Source organism: Erythrolamprus reginae, chromosome 10, assembly GCF_031021105.1.
Source record: "Erythrolamprus reginae isolate rEryReg1 chromosome 10, rEryReg1.hap1, whole genome shotgun sequence".
Lineage (NCBI taxonomy): Eukaryota > Metazoa > Chordata > Lepidosauria > Squamata > Dipsadidae > Erythrolamprus > Erythrolamprus reginae.
In genome coordinates, this window is record NC_091959.1 from 42,418,396 (window position 1) to 42,445,289 (window position 26,894).

Sequence of the window (26,894 nt, forward strand, 5' to 3'; positions counted from 1 at the left end):
TGAAGTTTCCGAACACTCTTCAAAGGTAGCCCCATGTAGAGAGCATTACAGTAGTCAAACCTCGAGGTGATGAGGGCATGAGTGACTGTGAGCAGTGAGTCCCGGTCCAGATAGGGCCGCAACTGGTGCACCAGGCGAACCTGGGCAAACGCCCCCCTCGCCACAGCTGAAAGATGTTTCTCTAATGTGAGCTGTGGATCGAGGAGGACGCCCAAGTTGCGGACCCTCTCTGAGGGGGTCAATAATTCCCCCCTCCCAGGGTTATGGACGGACAGATGGAATTGTCCCTGGGAGGCAGAACCCCAGCCACTCCGTCTTATTCGGGTTGAGTTTGAATCTGTTGACACCCATCCAGACCCCAACAGCCTCCAGGCACCGGCACATCACTTCCACTGCTTCGTTGACTGGACATCTATCTTCAATTTTTCTAGAGAGCAGTGAGTAATATTTGCAATGGTGTTGAACTAATTGTTATAGCAGGACATAGAATAATAGGGTTGGAAGGCCCTATCTAAGCAGGAGTACCATTTTGGACAAATAGCTCTCCAGTCTATTCTTGAAAACCTTCAGTGACAAGCCGTTCCAGTGGTTAATGGTACTCATTGTCAGGAAATTTCTCCTTAGTTTTTGGTTGGTTCTCTGATACGTTTCCCCACCTTACTCTCTGGTGTTTTGACAAATAAATTGACTCAAATATATAGGGTTGATATTCTTGGAGGTGTCTGTAATATGGCAAATGATTTAGCTTCACTAGATAAGTGGTCAAAGCAATGGAAACTGCAGTTTAATGTTTCCAAATGTAAAATAATGCACTTGGGGAAAAGGAATTCTCAATCTGAGTATTGTTTTGGCAATTCTGTGTTAGCAAAAACTTCAGAAGAGAAGGATTGAGGAGTCGTGATTTCTGACAGTCTCAAAATGGGTGAACAGTGCGGTCAGTCGGTAGGGAAAGCAAGTAGAATGCTTGGCTGCATTGCTAGAGGTGTAACAAGCAGGAAGAGGGAGATTGTGATCCTGCTGTATAGAGCGCTGGTGAGACCACATTTGGAATACTGTGTCCAGTTCTGAAGACCTCACATGTCTGAACCTCATTTAACCCTTTAATATATTTAAATGTTTCGATCATGTCCCCCCTTTCCCTTCTGTCCTCCAGACTATACAGTTGAGTTCATGAAGTCTTTCCTGATAAGTTTTATGTTTAAGACCTTCCACCATTTTTGTAGCCCGTCTTTGGCCCCGTTCAATTTGATCGATATCTTTTTGTATCATTGTGGTCCCAAAGATGCTTTTTCAAAAGGCAACCGGACTTCGTTTTTCCTTGAAGACGTTTTGCTTCTCGCCCTAGTAGCTTCTTCAGTTCTGGATGAATAGTTCTGTTTGCAAGGAATATCAATCCTTCCATTCTCTGCTATGCAATCCGAAGTGAAGAAGTTTCTTGGATAAGAAGGGGGAAAAAAAGTGCAGTTGACTTTTGAAAAAGCACCTTGGGGTCTACCTCCAAAATTAGTTCTTCGTTCATTTCTTCTTTTCCTAGTTTTGCTAATACACGTTTTTCTCTTCCCCACCCTCTGTCTCCTACTTCTCCAGGTCTTTGGTGCTATGATTCCCAGGATCCTAAATGCGGTGAGTAACCAGAGACAGATTTCTGAACAATAATTGCTTGGAAAGATTTGGGGTGCATGTACCTCTCACCTAGAGTCTGAGATTTATTTATTTTATTTATTTATTTATTTATTTTATTTGTTTTGTCAAGGACGTATTGGTGGTATACAAAGATACAACAATGTTTATTTATTTATTTATTAGATTTGTATGCCGCCCCTCTCCGTAGACTCAGGGGGGCTCACAACAATAACAAGAACAATGTAAGAACAAATCTAATAATTTAAAAAACACTAAAAAATCCATTATTAAAAGCAAACACACACACAAACATTCCATGTATAAACTGTATAGGCCCGGGGGAGATGTGTCAGTTCCCCCATGCCTGATGGCAGAGATGGGTCTTAAGAAGTTTTACGAAAGGCAAGGAGGGTGGGGGCAGTTCTAATCTCCAGGGGGAGCTGGTTCCAGAGGGTCGGGGCCGCCACAGAGAAGGCTCTTCTCCTGGGTCCCGCCAAACAACATTGTTTAGTCGACGGGACCCGGAGAAGGCCAACTCTGTGGGACCTAACCGGTCGCTGGGATTCGTGCGGCAGAAGGCGGTCCCGGAGGTATTCTGGTCCGATGCCATGAAGGACTTTATAGGTCACAATCAACACTTTGTGCCCGGAAATTGATCGGCAACCAATGCAGACTGCGGAGTGTTGGTGTAACATGGGCATATCTTGGAAAGCCCATGATTGCTCTCGCAGTTGCATTCTGCACGATCTGAAGTTTTGGAACACTTTTCAAAGGAAGCCCCATGTAGAGAGCATTACAGTAGTCGAACCTCGAGGTGATGAGGGTGTGAGTGACTGTGAGCAGTGAGTCCCAGTCCAGATAGGGCCGCAACTAGTGCACCAGGCGAACCTGGGCAAACGCCCCCCTTGCCACAGCTGAAAGATGTTTCTCTAATGTGAGCTGTGGATCGAGGAGGACGCCCAAGTTGCGGACCCTCTCTGAGGGGGTCAATAATTCCCCCCCCAGGGTTATGGACAGACAGATGGAATTGTCCTTGGGAGGCAGAACCCACAGCCACTCCGTCTTATCCGGGTTGAGTTTGAGTCTGTTGACACCCATCCAGTCCCCAACAGCCTCCAGGCACCGGCACATCACTTCCACTGCTTCGTTGACTGGACATGATACTAGTAAGAGAGAAACATTAGGACAGGGGACGGAAGGCACACTGATGTAGGTCAACAGTGGATAGTCTAAGGGTAAAGTTTTTGGGGTTAGGTGATAATACTACAGAGTCAGGTAGTGAGTTCCATGCATTAACTACTCATCGTATTTCCGGCAGTCAAGTTTGGAGCGGTTTACTTTGATCAACCAGCGTGGTACATAGTAGTAGATAGTCCCAGTGCATTGGGAAGACAACAGGTTGGGAAGTTGAGTATGACGTAGTATGAGATGCTGCAAGATATTCTTACCAGTACGATGTGGAACGAGTATTTGAGAGACCACGGTTAGTGAGTCGTGGGTAGAGGCTTTATATTTAGGTTTTATGAGAGATTATGTCTAACAATAATTTTGCTTTGTATTTGTATTTGTATTTCAATCGTAAGATATTTTACTCTGAGAAGTATTCACGAACTGGACAGTGCAACTGTTCTGTGTCTATTTCAGCTCCACCTCTCAGTCCATCTTTCCCTTCCCCCTTCCCCTCCCCTCCCTATTCCTCCTCCTCCTCCTCCCCTTCTTCTTCTTCTTCTTCTTCTTCTTCTTCTTCTTCTTCTTCTTCTTCTTCCTCCTCTTCCTCCTCCTCCTTCTTTTTCTTCTTCCTTTTCTTCTTCTTCTTCTTCCACCTCCTCCTCCTCCTTCTTCTTCCTCCTCCTCTTCTTCCTCTTCTTCCTCTTCTTCCTCTTCCTCTTCTTCTTCTTCTTCCTCTTCCTTCTCCTCCTCTTCTTCTTCTTCTTCTTCTTCCTCTTCCGCCTCTTCTTCCTCCTCCTTCTTTTTCTTCTTCCTTTTCTTCTTCTTCTTCTTCTTCTTCTTCTTCTTCTTCCACCTCCTCCTCCTCCTCCTTCTTCCTCTTCCTCCTCTTCCTCCTCTTCTTCCTCTTCTTCCTCTTCTTCCTCTTCTTCCTCTTCTTCCTCTTCCTCTTCTTCTTCTTCCTCTTCCTCCTCTTCCTCCTCTTCCTCCTCTTCCTCCTCTTCTTCTTCTTCCTCCTCCTCCTCCTTCTTCTTCCTCCTCTTCTTCCTCTTCCTCATCTTCCTCCTCTTCCTCCTCTTCTTCCTCTTTTTCCTCTTCTTCTTCTTCTTCCTCTTCCTCCTCCTCCTCTTCTTCTTCTTCTTCTTCTTCTTCTTCTACCTCCTCCTTCACCTTCTCCTTCCTCCTCCTCCCCCCATCTGCAAAGACATTTCTTTCTAGCGCTGATGATGTTACCTAGTTTGGTAATGAAACATCTGCATGAAAACCACCACAAGAACCTCACAGTCCTTCTCCCTTTCTTTCTTTCTTTCTTTCTTTCCTTCCTTCCTTCCTTCCTTCCTTCTTTCTTTCTCTCCTCCTCCTCCTCCTCCTCCCTCTCTCCATCTTGAATTCTAAAAATTATGCATGCCTATATCAGAAGCTCATCCGTTTGAAAGCTGTTGCAGCATCCATGAGCCTGATGTGCTGCTTTAGAAGATTCTACTTTTGTAAAAATGTCCATATTTTACAGAGAATGAAAGCTCCCATCGTTCATGGGCATTTATGGAAATTGAAGAGCATCAGTGGGTGCCAGGCGTGCACGCCCAGTCTTAAAGCACCCATGCCTGGGCATCATAAACCAAACAGCACCATTCCACCATGCCTTGTGGGAGCTCAATTCTATCAATCTGGCTTTCCTTCTACAATATATCTTCATCCCCCTTCCCCAGCCAGATGGATTGATATCTAAACAGAACTCTGATTCATAGTGGTATCTTTTTATTTTCTCAAGTGTTTATTTGGAAGCCAAAAGCTTTTTTGGGGAGAGGAGAGAAGTCTCACAGAGGGTGGCTTCCTGGTTTGATAGTTCTATTCGAAATAAACTTATCCCACAAGATCATATGCTTCAACCACAACCACACAAGAGCACACAACAGATTTAAACTTAATATTAACTGCTCCAAACTTGACTGTAAAAAATATGACTTCAGTAACCGAGTTGTCGAAGCGTGGAACTCATTACCGGACTCCATAGTGTCATCCCCAAACCCCCAACACTTTACCCTTAGATTATCTACGGTTGACCTATCCAGATTCCTAAGAGGTCAGTAAGGGGCGAGTACAGGTGCACTAGAGTGCCTTCCGTCCCCTGTCCTATTGCTCTCCTATATCCCCTATTCCTTTCTTCTATTCCTATATCTCTTCTTCTATTCTTTCATTGATATGTTCTATTACTATATTTTCTTTTCTATTATTTCTTAGATATATTTTACTATGAGTATATCCTGTATAACCTTCATCACGTATTTTACTATGTGTATATAGATATATACCCACTAAAACCCTCATTGTGTATTGGAAGGAAGGAAGGAAGGAAGGAAGGAAGGAAGGAACGAACGAACAAACAAACAAACAAACAAACAAACAAACAAATAAATAGTTGGGCAGAGGAGTGATGCTGTTAAGCACTAAGACAAGATACCTGCTTTATCTCTTGGCTTCGACCCAGTAACACAGAGACGCTGGAATATAAATCAGAATAAGACTGGAGCTGGTGCTCTTTAGTCACAGATGCTAAAAAAGCTTGTTTTATCTGTCGGACTAAATATAGGCCCAGCAAGGGAATCCTGTTGAATTATAAATAAGCAAAAAAACCCACCCCCTTTTGTGAAGTTTAATGAAGACCGGGGCAGGAGGAAAGTTAAAAAACAACAACAAAGAAAAATTAATGATTTTGTTGAATGCAACATCGTTAGACAACCAATTTTTTTCCCGGCAGTGGGTGGGTCTATACCAGAATCCTGCTCCGAGGAAAGAAATTGATATATTGCTTCCCTTTAATTGAGGCTGGATGGAAAAGTTGAAAGAAAAACAGTGCCCCCCTCCAAAAGCCCCTTTCCTGTTGTAGCAACAAGGTTGTCATAATTGGCAGCAATGAACATTGATCTGGGTGGCAAAGAAAGGCCTTCCCTGGAGTGGAATGGCTTGCATTTAAAAGCTGTGGATCGGAGGTGGCTCCCTGACAGTTATAGAACTGTTAGCGGGAATCTATCTACCCTGTTTCCCCGAAAATAAGACGTACCCCGAAAGTAAGGCATGTCAGAGGTTTTGCAGAATTTGCTAATATAAGGCACCCCCCGAAAATAAGGCGTAGTCCAGTTTACATACGGTACGGTGGAAAAACACATGGTACCATTCAAAGCTGTTTATAGCGGTACTGTAATAATGTGGCGTCCCCTGCTGGCCCCTTCCATCGCTTTGTACCGTCCAGTACAGCAGACACAGTCTGCTGCTGTCTCTCCGCCATTACAGTCTCCACTACAGTGCGCAGACTGTAGTTCCTCTGGTGGCCGGAAGCTGCAATAGCGGGAGTATACTGTTGTACCATATAAGTGCCGTCGTTTGTGTGTGTGGGTGCCATACTGACAGGTACCGTACCGTAATCAGTGTACCGTGCGGTACACTTTCTTTGGGGGTGTCAGCTTTTCTGCCTGTGAATTTGTCTTACTTGAGAAATATAAGGCACCCCTCGAAAATAAGACGTAGCATGGAATCTATCTATCTATCTATCTATCTATCTATCTATCTATCTATCTATCTATCTATCATCTATCTATCTATCTATCTATCTATCTATCTATCTATCTATCTATCTATCTATCTCTATCTATCTCCATCTATATCTATCTATCTCTCTTCATCTATATCCATCCATCCATCCATCCATCCATACATACATACATGCATACATACATATATATATATATATATTTATGAAAAGAAGGACCGAAAAGAAGGACTGAAAAGAAGGACCAGGGGACACATAATAGAAGCATTCAAATATCTCAGGGGCTGCCACAAAGAAGAGGGAGTCAACCTATTCTCTAAAGCACCTGAGGGAAGAACAATGGGTGGACACTAAATAAGGAGGGAAGCAACTTAGAACTAAGGAGAAATTTCCTGACAGAACAACGAATCAGTGGAACAGCTTGCCTCCAGAAGTTTTGAATGCTCCAACATTGGAACTTTTAAAGAAGATGTTGGGTAACATTCTGTCTGAAGTGGTGTAGGGTTTCCTGCCTAAGCAGGGGGTTGGACTAGAAGACCTCCAAGGTCCCTTACAACTCTGCTATTTTATTCTAAGCACAAGATGGGTGGCTTTTCTATTCCCAAAGCAATTATCATTTCTAAGATAACATTTATACTTACTTACTTACTTACTTACTTACTTACTTACTTACTTACTTACTTACTTACTTACTTACTTATTTGACTTCTATGCCGCCCAATCCAAAGGACTCAGGGCGACTTACAACATGATACAAATACAGAAAGATACAGAACAATAAAAAGAAGTCGAATATAATATCTAAAACTAAAACCCCGTAACAAAAACCCATTTGTTATAAAAACAGTCATAATGACATGCATACACACCATTCATTCAGTTTAGCCATGAAAGACGTACAAGCCAGGTTTTCGTGGCCTTATGGAAGGCCAGTAGGGGGGGGGAGCAGTACAGACATTGGGGGGGGGGGGTAGTTGGTTCCATAGAGCCGGGGCAGCCACAGAGAAGGCCCTTCCCCGCGGTCTCCCCAACCTGCTTTGCTTATTCGATGGGACCTAGCAAGTCTCTTTTCTAAATATTAGGTATCCTCCTCAACACCTTGGATTATTTATAAAAATAAGGTGGGATGTAAACGTAAAAAAATGTTTTATTTAGGTTATAAATGACAAAGTCCTAGGTCTGCAGTCTTCTTCTGGTCTCTTTAGGTCCTTCTCACTGGAAGGAGATGACCTCAGGATGTGGGGGACTGAACCAGTCACCCATTAACATCGATCGAAGAAAAGTGCGACGGGACCGGAGCTTGGATGAAATCCTGTTCGAAGGCTATGACCAGGCACCTCCAGGTAGATGGAGGCTAACGAATAACGGCGTTGAAGGTGAGCCAATGGAGCCGAGACTTTTCCTGCAGGTGTTTATCCAATCTTGAACCCAACCAAGGCTTTCGGTTTCCACTCAACAGCTGCATTGAAATGAGATTTTTTTTGAAGTGGGAATTGAATATGTTGCAGTTGGAGCAGGAAGATCTGGGATATGTTAGCCTTTCTAGCTAGACTAGACAGTAAACAAGTCCATATAAGTAAAGACTGTATATTTCAGAGTATGATGGTATCTCTATTTACGAACTTAATTCGTTCTGTGACCAGGTTCTTAAGTAGAAAAGTTTGTAAGAAGAAGCAAATCAATGTAAAAGCAAATAATGAGCACAGGGAGGGTGGAGGCCCTGTTTCCTCTGAGGAGATTCCTAGAGAGGCCCCATGGAGGCTTCTCCCTGCCTTTTCCAGTCCTGTTTCCTTCCAGGAGATTCCTAGAGAGGCCCCACGGAGGCTTCTCCCAGCCTTTTCCGGTCCTGTTTCCTTCCAGGAGATTCCTAGAGAGGCCCCATGGAAACTTCTCCCCACCTTTTCTGGTCCTGTTTCCTCCCAGGAGATTCCTAGAGAGGGCCCATGGAGGCTTCTCCCTGCCTTTTCCGGCCCTGTTTCCTCCCAGGAGATTCCTAGAGAGGCCCCATGGAGGCTTCTCCCTGCCTTTTCCGGCCCTGTTTCCTCCCAGCGGCCCCACGGAGGCTTCTCCCTGCCTTTTCCGGCCCTGTTTCCTTCCAGGAGATTTCTAGAGAGGCCCCACTGAGGCTTCTCCCCGCCTTTTCCGGTCCTGTTTCCTCCTAGGAGATTCCTAGAGAGGCCCCACGGAGGCTTCTCACTGCCTTTTCGGGTTTTGGAGGCTCAGGTTCATAAGTGGAAAATGGTTCATGAGAAGAGGCAAAAAAATCTTGGACCCCCGGTTCTTATCTAGAAATGTTAGTCAGTAGAGGTGTTCTTAGGTAGAGGTACCACTGTATAAGACGCACCTCTTCCCTTCTAAAAGAGGATGAAAATCTGGGTGCATCTTATACACCAAATGTAGCCCTGACCAGCCTCTCCAATCGAGTTTCTTCTCCAAGAAGGCTGGAAGTGGTGGGGAAGCCCTGTTAGCTCCCAGATGGATAGATTGGTCTTTCTTTATTTCTGAAAATGTGCTTACAAGTTGACTTTCCCCGTAGTCAAAATGATCTTGGATGGAGCATCTCCTGTGGAACAAATCAACATCACCAGAGGAGGATTGAGGGACACCTACCGGGCCCTGCAGTTCCACTTCCATTGGGGTGACCTCAAGAGGAATGGCTCAGAACACCACATTGATGGGAAGCAGTATCCCATGGAAGTAAGTCAAGAATCGGATTCTGATAGCAAGTTCTGCAGTATTTCAGGGGCAGCTGAAACCATGGTGAAAAGCATCTGGTATGACATGGCTTGTTGGTTTGGGTTTTTTTTTTTGGATAGTGGTACTCATTAAAGGATGGGGAATTGATAGGAACAAGGAGGGGGAAGAGAGAGAGAGAGGAGGAAGAGAAGGAGGAGAAGGAGAAGAAGAAGGAGAAGAAGAAGAGAAAAGAAGAAGAAGAAGAAGAAGAAGAAGAAGAAGAAGAAGAAGAAGAGAAGAAGAAGAAGAAGAAGAAGAAGAAGTATACACTGTGCTGTTTATGGTTAAACAAGCTTAGTGCAAAGTACATTTAGATTTTTGGTGAATGTCTTTATAGCTATCTGTCATCTATCTATTGTTATACCCACTCTCCGTCTTTCCTCATCCCTCCCATCTCTATCTCTACATCTCTCTCTCTCTTCTATCTCTCTCTCTCTCTTTCTCTCTCTCTCTCCCTCCCTCCACCTACCTACCTACCTACCTACCGATCTACCTACCAACGTACCTATCTACCTACCATGTTTTCCCCGAAATATATTTTCCTCTGTCTTATATTTTTTTGAATCCTGAAATAAGCGCTTGGCCTTATTGCCATGCACTCAAAAGACTGACTGTGTTTATTACAGGGGATGTCTTATTTTGTTTGGGAGGGGGGAACAGGGTATCTATCTATCATCTATCTATCTATCTATCTATCTATCTATCTATCTATCTATCTATCTATCTATCTATCTCTTCCTTCCTTCCTTACTCCCTCCCTCCCTCCTTTCCTTCCTTTCTCTTTCTCTCTTTTTCTTTTTTCTATCTATCTATCTATCTATCTATCTATCTATCTATCTATCTATCTATCTATCTATCTATCCATCCATCCATCCATCCATCCATCCATCCACCCTTCCTTCCTTCCTTCCTCTTTCTCTCTTTTTCTTTCTTTCTTTTTGCTTTTTCTCTGTCTATCTATCTATCTATCTATCTATCTATCTATCTATCTATCTATCTATCTATCTTTATCCATCCATCCATCTCTCCCTCTCTCTCTCTCTCTCGCCCTCCTTCCTCTCTCTCTATCATCTCTCTATCTTCTCTGCTCTACTCTGATTGACAGATTTACCCTCTCCCCTCTTCTTTATGAGATGATGATTGTGGGTTCGCACAAGTCCAGTCCATTTTGCTCACAATGAAGAAAAAATAAATTCCCAGAAATAAGAAAAGTCCTCAGCGCAATTTTCATCAGGCTTGCCTGCTCCAAGAACTGCCTCGTTTTTTTAATCTGCCAGAGGGACAGGGGTGTAAACGTCTCCTGGATGCTTGTTCAAAGAGAACACACCACCCAATTAAACAGCGTGCCATCAGCAACCCCCAAATCATTTCTCCTGCATTTCAAAAGAAAGTAGCTATTAATTAAGGCTTAGCCAAGAGGCACCTCCTTTTGGTCCAGTTCACTGGACACAATCCAACTCTTCATCATGGCATAGACATCAAAGGACATCAAAGAGCAGTTCAGGTTGATCTTGAGCCCCCTGTCATTTCATTTTATGCATTTTAACTGTCAAGTAAGGAGCTAGAGAATTGGCTGGACGGTTATTGCTTTTCAGAAGTTTCCACGACCTTTGCAAAGTTCAGGAATTTGCCCTCTCTGATCACGATTTTACAAATCAGCACCGGCGTCGACTTTTCAAATCTCATCTTTTCCTTGCCCTTCTTTTGATATTTTGGGAAACAGCTGTTCCAGTTCAAACATTAATTATTTTATCAAATGTACTAATTGCTTTTTCTCATGACATCCCTTTATAGCCGCAAAGGAGGACTTCGATCTGCAGAATCAATGCTGTTTTCAAATCATATTGTGGAATTAATGTGGCTACCACCACTATACTATAACCTTAGACTAGAGTACATTGAACCCATGATTTGAGGGTCCAGATTGTTGGGGTGCTGCTACTTAAACTGCTTAGAGCAGTGGTGGGTTGCTCCTAGTTCGGTCTGGTAGTGGTGGAAGGCTCTGCCCATCCACCTGGGAGGCCCCGCCCACCTGCCCAGGACACTTCTGCACATGTGCAGATGTGAGCAATGGGGTTTAGAACCCACTACTGATTTAGAGCGGGCTGTGAATATATCATTATATCAATATATTTTTTTCCGAACGCCATCACTCTACTAAACAAATAATTCCCTCAACACTGTCAGACTTTCTACTAAATCTGCACTTCTATTCTACTAGTTTTTCTCATCATTCCTATCATCCATTTCCTCCCATGTTGACTGCATGACTGTAACTTGTTGCTTATATCCTAAGACTTTTATTAATATTGCTTCTTCATTGCTTATTTGACCCCTATGACAATCATTAAGTGTCGTACCACATGATTCTCGACAAATGTATATTTTATTTTATGTACGCTGAGAGCATATGCGCCAAGACAAATTCCTTGTGTGTCCAATCACATTTGGCCAATAAAAATTCTATTCTATTCTATTCTATATATATCATGAAGCATTATATAAGTCTAATTTCTTATCCTATCCTATCTGATCCTATCCTACCCTACCCTACGCTACTCTACCCTACTTTACCCTACTCTATTCTACATTCTATTCTATTCTATTCTAGTCAATTCTGTTCTAGTCTAGCCTAATCTGTTGTATATTCTATTCTATTCTGTTCTGTTCTAGGTCTAGTCTAGTCTGTTTTATATTCTATTCTATTCTGTTCTATTCTATTCTATTCTGTTCTGTTCTAGGTCTAGTCTAGTCTGTTGTATATTCTATTCTGTTCTGTTCTAGGTCTAGTCTAGTCTGTTATATATTCTTTTCTTTTCTGTTCTGTTCTAGTCTAGTCCAGTTCAGTCCAGTCTCATCTATTCTATTCTATTCTATTCTATTCTATCCTATTCCCAGAGAAGAAGCTACACAAGATTACGTTAACAACTCTTAATTCTTTCCCCCCCAATGTTGTTACAGTGGGCTCTGGTACATAGATCACAAGAAATGATTACTCCAAGGTCCTTAACAGAGTGGAAATACGACCCATCCTTTTGTTGTTTATTCACAGCTACACATCGTACACATGAACATCAAATACAAAACCACCGACGAAGCTAAGCAGCAGCCAAACGGACTCGCTGTTCTGAGTTTCCTTTTCAAGGTACGCCCCCTCCCCAAAAATATAATTGCCATTATGTCAAAGCGTCATCATGAAAAAAACAAACAGTTTATGCTATGGGCTTGGGGTGCAGCCCCTTCCCTCTTGGCTTCTGTAAGCTGTGACAGGAACTTTTTCAGGATTTGTTTTCTCGCAGATTCCTCCCTCCTTCCTAGCTGCTAATGACACAACGTGAATCGAAGAAGCAAGATTCACGTGAGACTTGAACTACTGAACTACAGCAAGCAGTTAGCTGATACCAGCCTGCAGTGCTGCCTTCTAACCACTGCGCCATGTTTTATGTTTTACATTTTGTGTTGTTGTTTTTTTTGTTATTATTACTTAAACCTGAGTTGGGAAAAAAAAAGACAGCCTTTCAGATAACGGAACTGGTCCTCCGTAGAGGACAATAGATGTCCACCTACTTTTTCTGCCTTAAGCCTCTTTCTCCTTATCATGCAGATAGCAGACACCGATAACACTAATTACAACACCATCGTTGGAAGCCTGAGAAACATCTCTCGTGCAGGTGAGCGTCTCCTTACCTGTGCCCTGGAAGATGAATGCTTCTTCTGCCTATGACTCATTAAGGCAGCTGTGTCTTTTCCCCGGGAGTGCAAGGATGTTGTTTGGGAGGCTTCAACTGCAGCCTGAAATAAGGTGCAGCTGCTTTCATGAAAGTCAACATTGTTGGTGCTCCTGCGTATTCTAAAATGTAGGTTTCTCTAGATTTCTGGGGTGGGTGGGTGGGTGGGTGGATAAGGGCCCCAATTCCTAGCTCAAAATTCACGGAGAAGGGTGGCATACAAATTCAATGAATGAATGAAGGAATGAATGAATCAATGAATCAATCAATCAATCAATCAATCAATCAATCAATCAATAAAATTGTTGCCATGAGTCTTTTAGTAACCTGACGAGTCGTAGTCCTCCTATTGGGTGGCCAAATCAGTTGGAAGCCTTCAACACAGGTGTGGGTTTTAACTTGCCTCGCTGCCTGTTGACTTCCTCCCGTGCTGCGTGGCTACACCTCATGGGTGTATGCACATACTTCATGCACACACATATGCGCAGTGCAGAATTTTTTTAAAAAAAAATCCCCCAAAAGAGAGGCAAAAACAAGATGGCAACCCATGTGCAAAGCCAGAAACTTGGCTTGCATGCAAAGAAGGGAAAAAAACCCCAGGAAACAAAATTAAAAAAATATATATTTTAATATATACAGAGCTGGTACAGAGCTGAAGGGATCAGGTCTGGTGGCTCAGCTGTTAATTCTCTGCCTTACAAGGCAGAAGCTGCCAGATCAAATCCCAGTAAGGCTGTGGCTAGCTGATGAGGCCAGAACAAGGCCGAAATGGTGCCATCCTAGTCTCCCTTAATTTTAAAATTTCAGCAAAAAACGTGATACATATATATATATTTGTAACCCTTCCCTGGTGCAGAGCTGAAGGGATTGGATACTGTAGCCTAGAGGATAATTCTCTGCCTTACAAGGCAAAGGGTGCAGGTTCAAGTCCCAGTGGGTATGGCTAGCTGATGAGGCCAAAATAAGGCTGAAATAGATCTATCCTAGTCTCCCTTAATTTTCAAATTCAGCAAAAAAAACATGTGAAATATATATATGTAGATTGTTCTGAGTTCGGGTTTTGCCCCGTGTAATATTATGCATGTCTATGCGACATTTCGGTGAATAACATATATATAATGTTACAGAGCTGGAAGGGTTCTGATCTGATAGCTCACACTGCTAGTTCTCTGCTTTACAAGGCAGAGTTCACCAGATCGAATCCCAGTAAAAGGAAAGGGTGTGGCTAACTGATGAGGCCAGAACAAGGCCGAAATGGGACCATCCTAGTCTCCCTTAATTTTAAAAAATTAACATATATATATATATATATATATATATATATATATATATATATATATATTTGTTTTCGTAAATTTTCACGGGTATATGTATGCAAAACCCGAACTCAGAACAATCTACATATATATATATATATATATATATATATATATATATATATATATATATATATATATATATATGTGAATGATGAGGCAGCAGCCATCTCGATCACCGGAACATAGAAACTTTAATAAAACCACTTAGCTCATCATTCACGTATGTACCTGGAACTCGCATTTTTAGGACTATTCTTGATATATATATATATGTCATATGTTTAAGCTGAATTTGAAAATTAAGGGAGACTAGGATAGATCTATTTCGGCCTTATTTTGGCCTCATCAGCTAGCCATACCCATATATATATATATATATATATATATATATATATATATATATATAATTATTATTATTATTATTATTATTAATTGCCAGCCTGAGAAACATCTCTCGTGCAGGTGAGCGTCTTCTTACCTGTGCCCTGGAAAATGAATGCTTCTTCTGCCTATGACTCATTAAGGCAGCTATGTCTTTTCCTGGGAGTGCCTGAATATATATTTTAAATTGCTACTGGTTCGGGTGAACTGGTCCGAACTGATCCGAACTCATTTCTTCCTCAATGTCCTCCGAGATTTTGAGGTGAGAACATTACACCTTGTATACTTTATTCAAATGAGAATAGAATAGAACAGAATAAAATTCTTTATTGGCCAAGTGTGATTGGACACACAAGGAATTTGTCTTGGTGCATATGCTCTCAGGGTACATAAAAGAAAATATAGAATTGTCAAGAATCATAAGGTAATCACTTAATGATTGTCCTAGGGGTCAAATAAGCAATGAGGCAACAATCAATATCACTAAAAATCTTAGGATACAAGCAACAAGTGACAGTCATAAAGTCCTAAGTGGGAGGAAAAGGATGATAGCATTGATGAGAAAAAACTAGTAGAAATAGAAGTGCAGACTTAGTAAAAAGTTTGACAGCGTTAAGGGAATTATTTGTTTAGTAGAGTGATGGTGTTTGGGAAAAAACTGTTCTTGTGTCTAGTTGTCTTGGTGTGCAGTGCTCTGTAGCGACGTTTTGAGGGTAGGAGTTGAAAGAATTTGTGTTCAGGATGTGAGGGGTCAGTAAATATTTTCACGGGCCTATTTTTGACTCGTGCAGTATACAGGTCCTCAATGGAAGGCAGGTTGGCAGCCATTGTTTTTTCTGCAGTTCTGATTGTCCTCTGAAGTCTGTGTCGGTCTTGTTGGGTTGCAGCACCAAACCAGACAGTTATAGAGGTGTGGATGACAGACTCAATGATTCCTCTGTAGAACTGGATCAGCAGCTCCTTGGGCAATTTGAGCTTCCTGAGTTGGTGCAGAAAGAACATTCTCTGTTGTGCTTTTTTGATGACGTTTTTGATGTTAGGTGACCATTTTAGGTCTTGAGATAGAAGCTAGAGATTTGAAGGTCTCTACAGTTGATACTGTGTTGTCTAGTATTGTGAACGGTGGAGGGATGGAAGGGTTTCTCCTAAAGTCTACAACCATTTTGAGTGTGTTCAGTTCTAGACTGTTCCGGTCACACCACAAGGTTAGTTGTTCAACCTCCTGTCTGCATGCGGATTCATCATTGTCTCGAATGAGTCTTATCAATTTTGTATCATCTGCAAACTTCAATAGTTTAACAGATGGATCATTTGAGATGCAGTCATTGGTGTATAGAGAGAAGTGGAGTAGTGAGAGTACATAGCGTTGGTGGGCCCCTGTGCTAATTTATCTATCTATCTATCTATCTATCTATCTATCTATCTATCTATCTATCTATCTATCTATCTATCTATCTATCTATCTATCTATCTATCTATCTATCTATCTATCTATCTATCTATCTATTGGATTTATATGCCGCCCCTCTCCGAAGACTCGGGGCGGCTAACAGCAATCATAAAACAGTGTACAATAGTAATCCAATACTAAAAATGAATTAAAAACCCCTTAATATAAAAAACCAAACATACATACAAACATACCATGCATAAAATTGTAAAGGCCTAGGGGGGAAAGGAATCTTAATTTCCCCATGCCTGGCGGCAGAGGTGGGTTTTAAGTAGCTTACGAAAGGCGAGGAGGGTGGGGGCAATTCTAATCTCTGGGGGGAGTTGGTTCCAGAGGGCCGGGGCCGCCACAGAGAAGGCTCTTCCCCTGGGTCCCACCAAGCGGAATTGTTTAGTTGACGGGACCCGGAGAAGACCCACTCTGTGGGACCTGACTGGTTGTTGGGACTCGTGCGGCAGAAGGCGGTCCCTGAGGTAATAAATTTATTTATTTATTTATTCATTCATTCATTTGATTTTTATGCAGCCCTTCTCCTTAGACTCAGGGCGGCTTACAACATGTTAGCAACAGCACTTTTGTACAGGTATCTGATGTGATTTTTCCTAGCTTTACCTGCTGCTTCCTGTCTGTCAGGAAGCTTGTGATCCACTTACAAGTGTGTTCAGGAACTGCTAGCTGATTTAGTTTGGTTAAGAGAACGTCTGGTATGATGATGTTGAATGCTGAATATACTACAGAGTGTCTGTACCACAACTGCGTTAACTTCATTTCATCTGATCCTGCACCGATCCAGAATGGAGCTACTTCTTCTCCGGTATCCAATCATGGTTTTTCTTTTTGCCTAGGAGAATACGTCGACCTGGCGTCTACCTTTTCCTTGAGCAATCTTCTGCCCAACTTAGCTTCGTTGTCCAAATATTACCGCTACAAAGGATCTCTCACCACACCAAACTGCGATGAAGGGGTCATCTGGACAGTGTTCGAAGAACAGATCCCAATCAGTAGATCCCAGGTAACAACCAACCCACCCCTGTCCTCACGTTTGAAGCTGGTCTTCAGGCACGCCCCTTACTGACCTCTTAGAAAAAAAAAGAATGAAAGAAGAAAGAGAGAAAGAAAGAAGGAGAGAGAGAGAGAAAGAAAGAATAAAAGGTACAAAGAATGAAGGAAAGAAAGACGATAGGAAGGAAGGAAGGAAGGTGGTGTGGTTAGCTCCTGCCCCAAGGACTGTAGATGTGGGGGAGATATCCACATGCTGCAGGCCTGTTTTGCCCCCGGTGGAATCTGATGATGAAGGCTCCTCTGACCAAGAAGACATGAGTGACAGGGAGGAGGAGAGTGGGGCAGACAGCTCAGAAGGAGATCAATTATCTAGCTCCTCCTTGGATTCAGAACAAGAGTTAATGATACAGCCACCCATGCGGAGAGCGATGCATAGGCAACAACAACTGAGAGATTATTATCAAAGAAAATGAGGCCACCTGTGGTTGGGTGGGGCTGCCTGTGGTAATTAGTGAGGCTGCTATAAATAGCAGTCTGTGGGTTTGGCCATTGTGGAGGATTATCTGATCGTTGTATTTCGTGACTGCTTTACTGACTTTGACTTTTTGTGTGCTGATGTTTCCCCACTTTGAAACTAAACCAGGGCAAAGTGTGTTTCACTTTGTGAAAGAAGAAGGACTGTGAATTGCCTCACAGCTGGAAGCTAAGTATCACAGAACTGATAAGGGACTTTTACAAATGACCAGTTTGTTTGGAGATGAGTGCTCTTTGCTATACCAAAAGAGGGCTTAGTTTAAGTGAATTTTCATTATAAAGAACATTGTTTTGAATTTTCAAACGTCTGTGTGTCTGAAATTTGTACCTGTGAATTGTTGGGAGAAGTCAACCAGAGAGCCCGACAGAAAAGAAGGAAGGAATGAAAGAAAGAAAGAAGGAAGGAAGGAAGGAAGGAAGGAAGAAGAATTGGGAGAGGTCAACAGTGGATAGTCTAAGGATAACGTTTTTGGAATTAGGTGATGATATTATATAGCTTGGTAGTGAGTTCCATGCATCAACTACTCGGTTATAAAGTCGTATTTCCTGCACTCGAGTTTGAAGCAGTTTACTTTAAGTTTGTATCTATTCTGTGCTCATGTGTGGTTATGGTTGAAACTGAACTAGTCATTGACAGGAAGGATGTTGTAGCAGATGATTTTATGGGCTATGCTTAGGTCATGCTTAAGGCAACCTAGTTCTAAGCTTTCTAAACCTAGCATTGTAAGTCTAGTTGCGTAGGGTATTCTGTTGCGAGTGGAGGAGTGGAGTATCTCTGGTCATTTTCTAGAGAGTTTATGTTTATTTGTTTGTTTTATTTATTTATTTATTTATTTGTTTGTTTGTTTGTTTGTTTGTTTGTTTTGTCCAATACACAATGAGGGTTTTAGTGGGTATATATCTATATACACATAGTAAAATACATGATGAAGGTTATAGAGGAGATACTCATAGTAAAATATATCTAAGAAATAATAGAAAAGAAGGTATAGTAATAGAACATATCAATGAAAGAATAGAAGAAGAGATATAGGAATAGAAGGAAGGTATAGGAGATATTTTTTACAGTCAGGTTTGGAGCGGTTAATATTAAGTTTAAATCTGTTGTGTGCTCTTGTGTTGTTGTGGTTGAAGCTGAAGTAGTCTTTGACAGGCAGGGCATTGCAGCATATGATCTTGTGGGCAATACTTAGATCTTGTTTAAGGCATCTTAGTTCTAAACTTTCTAGGCCCAGGATTGAAAGTCTAGTCTCATAGAGTATTCTGTTTTGAGTGGAGGAGTGAAGGGCTCTTCTGGTGAAGTATCTTTGGACATTTTCAAGGGTGTTAATGTCTGAGATGCGATATGGGTTCCAAACAGATGAGCTGTATTTGAGAATGTGTCTGGCAAAAGTTTTGTAAGCTTTGGTAAGTAGTGTGAGATTGCCAGAGCAGAAGCTATGTAGGATTAGGTTTACAACTCTTGAAGCCTTCTTGGCTATATTGTTATGTCCGAAATGCGGTGTGGGTTCCAGACAGATAAGCACAAATTGACAAATGTAATGTTGTTTATTGGGCCGGCTGTAGAGTAGTCCTTCCGTTCTCTTTCTCTCCTTCTCTCTGTTTTAGCTGAATATATTTGTGGACACCACATACTTCAGGATTGCAGCTGGGACACCCCAGAAAATGATCAACAACTTCCGCCCTTTACAACATCTGAATGGCCGCATCGTCTATGCTTCCCGAGATGCCACCATCAACTGTGGATCTCCTCTTGTGGCTAATTTACTTCTTCCTCTGCTCTTATCTTCTTTGATTGGCCAGTTCTCTGGTTCCTCCTAGCTGCCTGTGCTCAACTCTGAATCCATTGTAGATCTGTGGGTACCTTCTTGTGATTTTTGAGCGTGGTGCTTCCCTATCTGAGTTGAACAAGGCACGAGTCCAAATCATGGAGTGTTGGACTGATTTATGAGAAAGAGCCTGGGGGACAATTGTAGTGCCATCGAAATTGGTGTCTGATTCATGATTGCCAGCATAAATGAGACCAGTAATGAGAAGAGAGATGGAAAGCTTTCATGTTGGCCAACAGATAGACAGGAGATCCTCACGCCAAGCAGAAATAAAGGCCTAAATTATGTAAATTGAAGTTCTAATGAATAAATTCAGAGTTCTTAATTTTTCCATGATGGGGCTGAATCAGTTTTCATTCTTTCCAACTACCAGCTGAGGCCATTTGTGGTATCAGAAATGAATCCTTGGAAGCAATACTATGAAACGAGTTTCAGGTCACTAAGACAGAATAACCAAGGGGACATCAGAAACAAGCTTCATAACAAACTTGAGTTGAATCCCATCCAAACCATTGTAATCTACCTTAGGGACCTTATACTGCTAGCAGTTGGGTAGGACATCCTCTACGAGAGTCCCAAAACTGATCAGAACAGAATAACAGAGTTGGAAGGGACCTTGGAGGTCTTCTAGTCTAACCCCCTGCTTAGACAGAAAACCCTACACCACTTCAGACAAATGGTTATCCAACATCTTTTTAAAAACTTCCGGTGTTGGAGCTTTCACAACTTCTGGAAGCAAGCTGTTCCAATGATTCATTGTTCTAACTATCAGGAAATTTCTCCTTATTCTAAGTTGCTTCTCTCCTTATTTGGTTTGTTTGTTTGTTTGTTTGTTTGTTTGTTCGTTCGTTCGTTCATTCATTCATTCATTCATTCATTCATTCATTCATTCAATTTTTATGCCGCCCTTCTCCTTAGACTCAGGGCGGCTTACAACATGTTAGCAATAGCACTTTTTAAAAACAGAGCTAGGCTATTGCCCCCACAATCCAGGTCCTCATTTTACCCACCTCGGAAGGATAGAAGGCTGAGTCAACCTTGAGCCGGTGATGAGATTTGAACCGCTGACCTTTGGATCTACAGTCAGCTTCAGTGGCCTGCAGTACAGCACTCTACCTGCTGCGCCACCCTGGCTCAGTGGTTCCCACCAATTGCTTCTTCTTCTTCTCTCAGGTGCTTTGGAGAATAGGTTGACTCCCTCTTCTTTGTGGCAACCCCTGAGATATTGAAAGGCTGCTATCATGATTCTCCTGGTCCCTCTTCAGATCAATGATCATTGCTGCCAATTATGACAACCTTGTTGCTACAACAGAAACATATTTTTAAAAACTTCCAGTGTTGGAGCTTTCACAACTTCTGGAGGCAAGTTCTTCCACGGATTAATTGTTCTAAGTTTACAGAGTCAGCTTCTTGCTATCCTCTGCCCCCCAATGTTCTGTCTGGGTTCCCCCAGACCTCAACACCAACTGGAAAAAACAGCCAGACACTCTGGTAAAAGCCAAAAGTATTTTATAACTGGAAAAAATAAGCACAGAGGAAAACCTGTTCTTCCCAACAGACAGGATATAATACGGTACAGCAGGGTCCTGATGTCCAGACAATACAGCAAGCTTCTTGCTGGCACCCCCCCCCAAGGTTTCAATAGTCAAAGGCACAAACCAGGATTCCAAGACGCCAAAGTTCACAGTCAGGTCCCACGACTCTCAAAGATAAAACTCCACAAGCCAGGAAGGGTGGGTCTGCCTTTTAGCCTTTCCCAAGAGCACCACACCCAAACCCAGCTGTTGCCACTTTAATGCTGAAAGTATTTAGCCAATTGATTCCGTCTCTGAGTAGCTCTTCGTTGTCGCAGATCAATTATGGCTTGTGCACTTTCCTCTAAGGAATCCAGGCTGCTTGCTGGGGAGAGCTCCCCCTGGTGGGACTCTGGCTGTCCTCCCTCTTCTTCAGCCTGGGATTCCTCCTCCTCGTCTGTCTGTACCTCCTGTTCCTCAGCCTCTCCCTCTGAGCTGGAAACCGACAGAAGGTCAGCCGTTCCCGGAGGGGCCTCAGACGGAACCACAACACCCAATAAATTGGGTTCATATTTTACTGACATTGGAAGGATCAAAGGATCAAATTGCTGGCACGGGCAAAAGTCAAACTATTCTCAAAAGCACCTGAGGGTAGAACAAGAAGCAATGGGTGGAAACTAAATAAGGAGAGAAATAACTTAGAACTAAGGAGAAATTTCCTGACAGTTAGAACAATTAATCAGTGAAACAGCTTGCAACGCCTCGGTCTCTTCAGCCTTGAATGATGGTGTTTAAGAGGTGACTTGATCGAAGTGTATAAAATCATGCATGGGATAGAAAAGGTGGATAGAGAAAAATTATTTTCTCTTATCACCCAATACTAGGACGAGGAGGCCCTCCCTGAAGCTCCTAGGTAAGAAAGTGAGGACAAATAAAGAGAAATATTTCTTCACCCAGTGGGTTTATGGAATTCCCTTCCAGAAGAGGTCGTGACAGCTGTCAGTCTGGATAGATTCAAGGCAGGATTAGACAGATTCAAGGATGCCAAGTGTATCATAAGTGGTTATTGAAATGGATGTCCATGTGCCGCCTCTATGTTGGTGGAGGCAGGCAGGGTTCCCTTGGGTACCATTTGATGGATGTCAAGGGAAAGGGAGGGTCTTGCCTTCTCTTTCTGCTCAAGATCCCCATGGACAGTTCATGGGCCACTGTGTGACACAGAATGCTGGACTCGATGGGCTTTGGCCCCATTCAGCAGGGCTCTTCTTATGTTCAGGGGCTGATCTCATTCACACCACCGCTGAAATTATTTGCTCCTCTCACAGTGCAACTCAGCTCTTCTCTGCAACTGGATTTTCAAGAGGGTTTTGAGCAGAAAATCCCACTGTGGGGAGTGGGAACCCATCGATAGATCCGCTCCTAACCCTCTGCATTATTGCTCCAGGAAATAAGAGAATCCAAGTCCGCTGAATTGTTGTTTTCTTTTTATTTTTCTAGAAATAGCAACCCTATTAAGAAGAGACATCAGCAGTATCCCTTTCTCTTGGTCTTAATTACAGATTTATATTTAGCCCCAAGGAAGCCGTGGCTAAAGTTAGCTTTGGGAAAAGGCCATTGCCTTCTCTTTACACAGGAGCAAATCAAAACCAATACTTGTGCGAACTGTTTGTTTGTTTGATTGATTGATTGATTTATATGCCGCCCTTCCCCGCAGACTCAGGGAGGCTCACAAAAGCGATAAATACAAAATACGAAATTAAAGCGTGTAAGAAATCTAATATGAAAAATGAAGTGGCTTTGTACAGATTCGGACACGTAATTGCGTGAACTGCTTTATTCCAACATAAACATAACGTTAATACAACAGTCAGTATTCAACTGTCAAACCTCCTCGGGGTTTCCCTATTTTTAACTACCAGCTGGCTGAGGAACGAACCGATGATTGTCCCTTATTTTCCCCGGTCGCTAGGTTACCGCCCCTCTCCCGGTGCCCTTTCCTGTTCTCATAACACTTCCTGTATGGAGTCTCTCTAGGTATCTCCTGTCGTTGGTACTCCCGGACATAACAAAAAATACTTTAAATAGAAACATAGAAACACAGAAGATTGAGGGCAGAAAAAGACCTCATGGTCCATCTACTCTGCCCTTATACTATTTCCTGTATTTTATCTCAGGATGGATATATGTTTATCCCAAGCATGTTTAAATTCAGTTCCTGTGGATTGACCAACCATGTCTGCTGGAAGTTCGTTCCAAGCATCTACTATGATGGATATGGCACAAGAATAAGAATAAGAATAAGAATGATTCCCCATTAAATTGTACATGGATTGGACTAACAAACACACCATTTAGCTTTCCCCCTTGCGGAGATTTTTGCTTAGAACATCTGGTTGCAAAACATGTTGATTCAATTCCCATCGCAGTCGAGGGAAGACTTCAGAAAAGCGTGTGGCGGATTTGAGAAATGAATCACCCGCCTCAAACCTGGAGGAGAAAATCTGTCATGCTCGTCTACACCAGCCTCAAATTTTATTTCCCTCTTCTTAATGTTTCTTTTCCCTCAGCCTGGGCTCCAGGCCCCTGGAGTTGCAACTGAGGTGGAGATGTTTCTGCTTTAAAATTTAAAATGCTCTTTCTTTCTTTCTTTCTTTCTTTCTTTCTTTCTTTCTTTCTTTCTTTCTCTCTCTCTCTCTCTCTGACTGTCTCTTTTCCTTTATCTCTTTCCTTCTTCCCTTCCTCCATCCCTCTCTCCTTTCCTTCTTCCCTTTCCTTTCTCTATTCTTTCCTTTCTCTTTCTCTCTCCCTTTCCTATCATTTCCTTTTCTTTCTTTTTCCCTTTCTTTTCCTTTCTCTTCCTTTTCCTTCCCTTCCTTCCCTCCTTCCCTTCCTATTCTCTATTCTCTATTCTCTATTCTCTATTCTCTATTCTCTATTCTCTATTCTCTATTCTCTATTCTCTATTCTCTATTCTCTATTCTCTATTCTCTATTCTCTATTCTCTATTCTCTATTCTCTATTCTCTATTCTCTATTCTCTATTCTCTATTCTCTATTCTCTATTCTCTATTCTCTATTCTCTATTCTCTATTCTCTATTCTCTATTCTCTATTCTCTATTCTCTATTCTCTATTCTTCCCTTCCCTTCCTTCTTTATCTCTTTTCCTTCCTTCCTTCCTTCTTCTTAGGAACCTTCTTGTCCTCCTCCCTCCCTCCCTCCCTCCTTCCTTCCTCCCTCCCTCCCTGACAGTGCTCGGTTGTTTTCTTGCCGACCTTTCATTACCCAGCTAGGCCACATCATCAGTGCCCATGCTGTTAGCATTAATAGTACTGAAGATGTACGTCATTTGGGTAACAAAATGTCTCCAAGAAAGCCACCAAGAGAGCACCAAGTCCTCTTCCTCCTCTTCCCCCTCCTCTTCCACAAACCCCATTCCTTCCAGCCCTGATGCCATCACCTAGCTTGGCCAATGAAACGTCTACAAGGAAAAAGCCGCGCTCAGAGTCCCCCTCTCATCCCCCAAAGAAATTCGCTCGGCGCTTTTTAAGAACTCAGCAGAAGACGCGTCTTCATGCTTTTTCCTTCTTAGGAACCTTGTTGTCCTCCTGCCGAAAACCTGGAACAGATGGTCCTCTAGAAAGGGCGACCGGGGTCCCTGCTTCCCTGCTTGAAGCATCAATCCACTTCGCACAGCAGCTGGGGGTGTTGTTGTTTTTAAAAATAACAAGACACTTGCAGCAAGTGTGGAAAACAGCTTCGGGGGGGAGGGGGTTGCAAAACTGCTGGGCGAAATCTAACATGCAGATCCTGGCAGAATGATTGAAGCAGCGTCGTTAAGAGTTTGACAAAGCAGGAAAAACAAACGGTGGAAAGGAGCCACAGAATATTTCAGCCGCTTGAAAGTCCAATGAATGAAATAGGTGTGTGTGTGTGGGGGTATGTGTTTTACATTGTTAAGGGGAGAAAAAAAAAAGAACCAGGAAAGAGGTTCTCTTCTCTTCCTCTCCCTCCTCTCCCCTCCCCTCCCCTTCCCTCCCCCTCCTCTCTTCTCCTCTCCTCTCCTCTTCTTTTCTTTGTCTTTCTCTTCTCTTTCTCTCTCTCTTCTTTCTTTCTCTTTCTCACCTCTCTCTCTTTCTCTTTCCCTTTCTCTCTCCTCTTCCCTCCCCTCACTCTACTCTACTCTACTCTATTCACTCTCCAGTCCCGTCCTTTCACACACCTCATCTCATCCCAACCCAACCCATCCCAACCCAACCCATCCCATCCCAACCCATCCCATCCCATCCCAACCCATCCCATCCCAACCCATCCCATCCCATCCCATCCCAACCCAACCCATCCCAACCCAACCCAACCCATCCTAACCCATCCCATCCCAACCCAACCCATCCCATCCCAACCCAACCCATCCCATCCCATCCCATCCCAACCCATCCCATCCCAACCCAACCCAACCCAACCCAACCCATCCCATTCCATCAAAACCCATCCCATCCCAACCCAACCCATCCCATCCCAACCCATTCCATTCCATCCCAACCTAACCGATACCATCCCATCCCAACCCAACCCATTCCATTCCATCCCAACCTAACCGATACCATCCCATCCCATCCCAACCCATTCCATTCCATTCCATCCCAACCTAACCAATACCATCCCATCCCAACTCAACCCAACCCATCCCATTCCATTCCATCCCAACCTAACCGATACCATCCCATCCCAACCCATTCCATTCCATCCCAACCTAACAAATACCATCCCATCCCATCCCAACCCAACCCATCCCAACCCAACCCATCCCAACCCATTCCATTCCATCCCAACCTAACAAATACCATCCCATCCCATCCCAACCCAACCCATCCCAACCCACCCCAACCCATCCCATCCCAACTCATCCCATCCCACCCCAACCCATCCCATCCCATTCCAACCCATCCCATCCCAACTCATCCCATCCCAACCCAACCCATCCCATCCCATTCCAACCCAATCCATCCCATCCCAACCCAATCTATCCCATCCTATCCTATCCTTGTTTATTTTGGGGATTTCTATTATAACTGCTGCGTCTTTCCAGTCTCAGAATTGATACACACTTCAAATGAAGTAGCAATTGTATTGCCAACAACTGGTTGCATGGTCCCAGGACTTTACAATTTGCACACACACACACACACACACATGCTCACACACACACACAAACACACAGGGAATATCTGCAGAACCAACTTTGATGCTCAGTTGCGAGCCAGGCTAGAAAGATAATGCTGAAAGAACACACACATCTCCCCCTTCCCACTGCCCACAATATAGCTCCAAAGTGGGTCCTTCTTCATGGCTGTTTCCCTTACTTGGAAGGCCTTGACGGATGCCCTCCAGCCTCCCGTCCTTGGAGAATGCTTCACGATTCCACAGGGCATGTAGGCACTTAAAGTAGGGAAGCTGACTCACAGGCCGATTTTATTGCCTGATTTATCGCTAGATTTCTCTTGGCTTTAAGCTGATATATGAGTCTTTCTCTCTCTCTGCTCTCGCTCCCTTTTGCAGCCCTGCAAAATGCCTGGATTTGTCAAAGTAGCGGATGTAAAAAATGTTTGCATAAATAAATCATGTCGGCTGCCAGAAGCCAAGAAGAGGCAGTATCATCTATCTGTCTGTCTGTCTGTCTGTCTGTCTGTCTGTCTGTCTGTCTGTCTGTCTGTCTGTCTGCCTGCCTGCCTGCCTGCCTGCCTGCCTGCCTGCCTACCTATCATCTCTCTCTCTCTCTGTCTCTATCTATCTGTCTCTCTGTCTGTCTGTCTGTCTATCTAATCATTCTATCCAATCATTCTCTCTCTATCTCTCTTTATCTATCTATCTATCTATCTATCTATCTATCTATCTATCTATCTATCTATCTATCTACCTACCTACCTACCTGCCTACCTATCATCTCTCTCTCTCTGTCTCTATCTGTCTGTCTGTCTGTCTATCTCTCTATCTCTCTGTCTGTCTAATCATTCTCTCTCTCTCTCTCTTTCTCTATCTATCTATCATCTATCTATCTATCTATCTA

At 43.0% G+C, this 26,894-nt stretch overlaps 1 protein-coding gene across 4 annotated transcripts in view; it reads left to right on the forward strand.

The window, feature by feature from the left end:
- The window catches only part of LOC139173221 (carbonic anhydrase 15-like), a 72,430-nt gene that overhangs the window by 16,232 nt on the left and 29,304 nt on the right, over positions 1-26,894 (forward strand). The window contains exons 2-8 of one of the 4 annotated variants that reach the window (XM_070762837.1): positions 1,588-1,623; positions 7,543-7,713; positions 8,874-9,034; positions 12,126-12,218; positions 12,678-12,744; positions 16,797-16,963; positions 19,096-19,652. In XM_070762837.1, the coding sequence (XP_070618938.1) occupies positions 1,588-1,623; positions 7,543-7,713; positions 8,874-9,034; positions 12,126-12,218; positions 12,678-12,744; positions 16,797-16,963; positions 19,096-19,308 (908 nt within the window). In that variant the 3' untranslated portion in view covers positions 19,309-19,652. Of the gene's footprint in view, positions 1-1,587; positions 1,624-7,542; positions 7,714-8,873; positions 9,035-12,125; positions 12,219-12,677; positions 12,745-16,796; positions 16,964-17,596; positions 17,784-19,095; positions 19,653-22,327; positions 22,648-26,894 lie in introns of those variants that run through there. The other 3 variants (XM_070762840.1, XM_070762839.1, XR_011559996.1) reach the window with 3 other exon arrangements.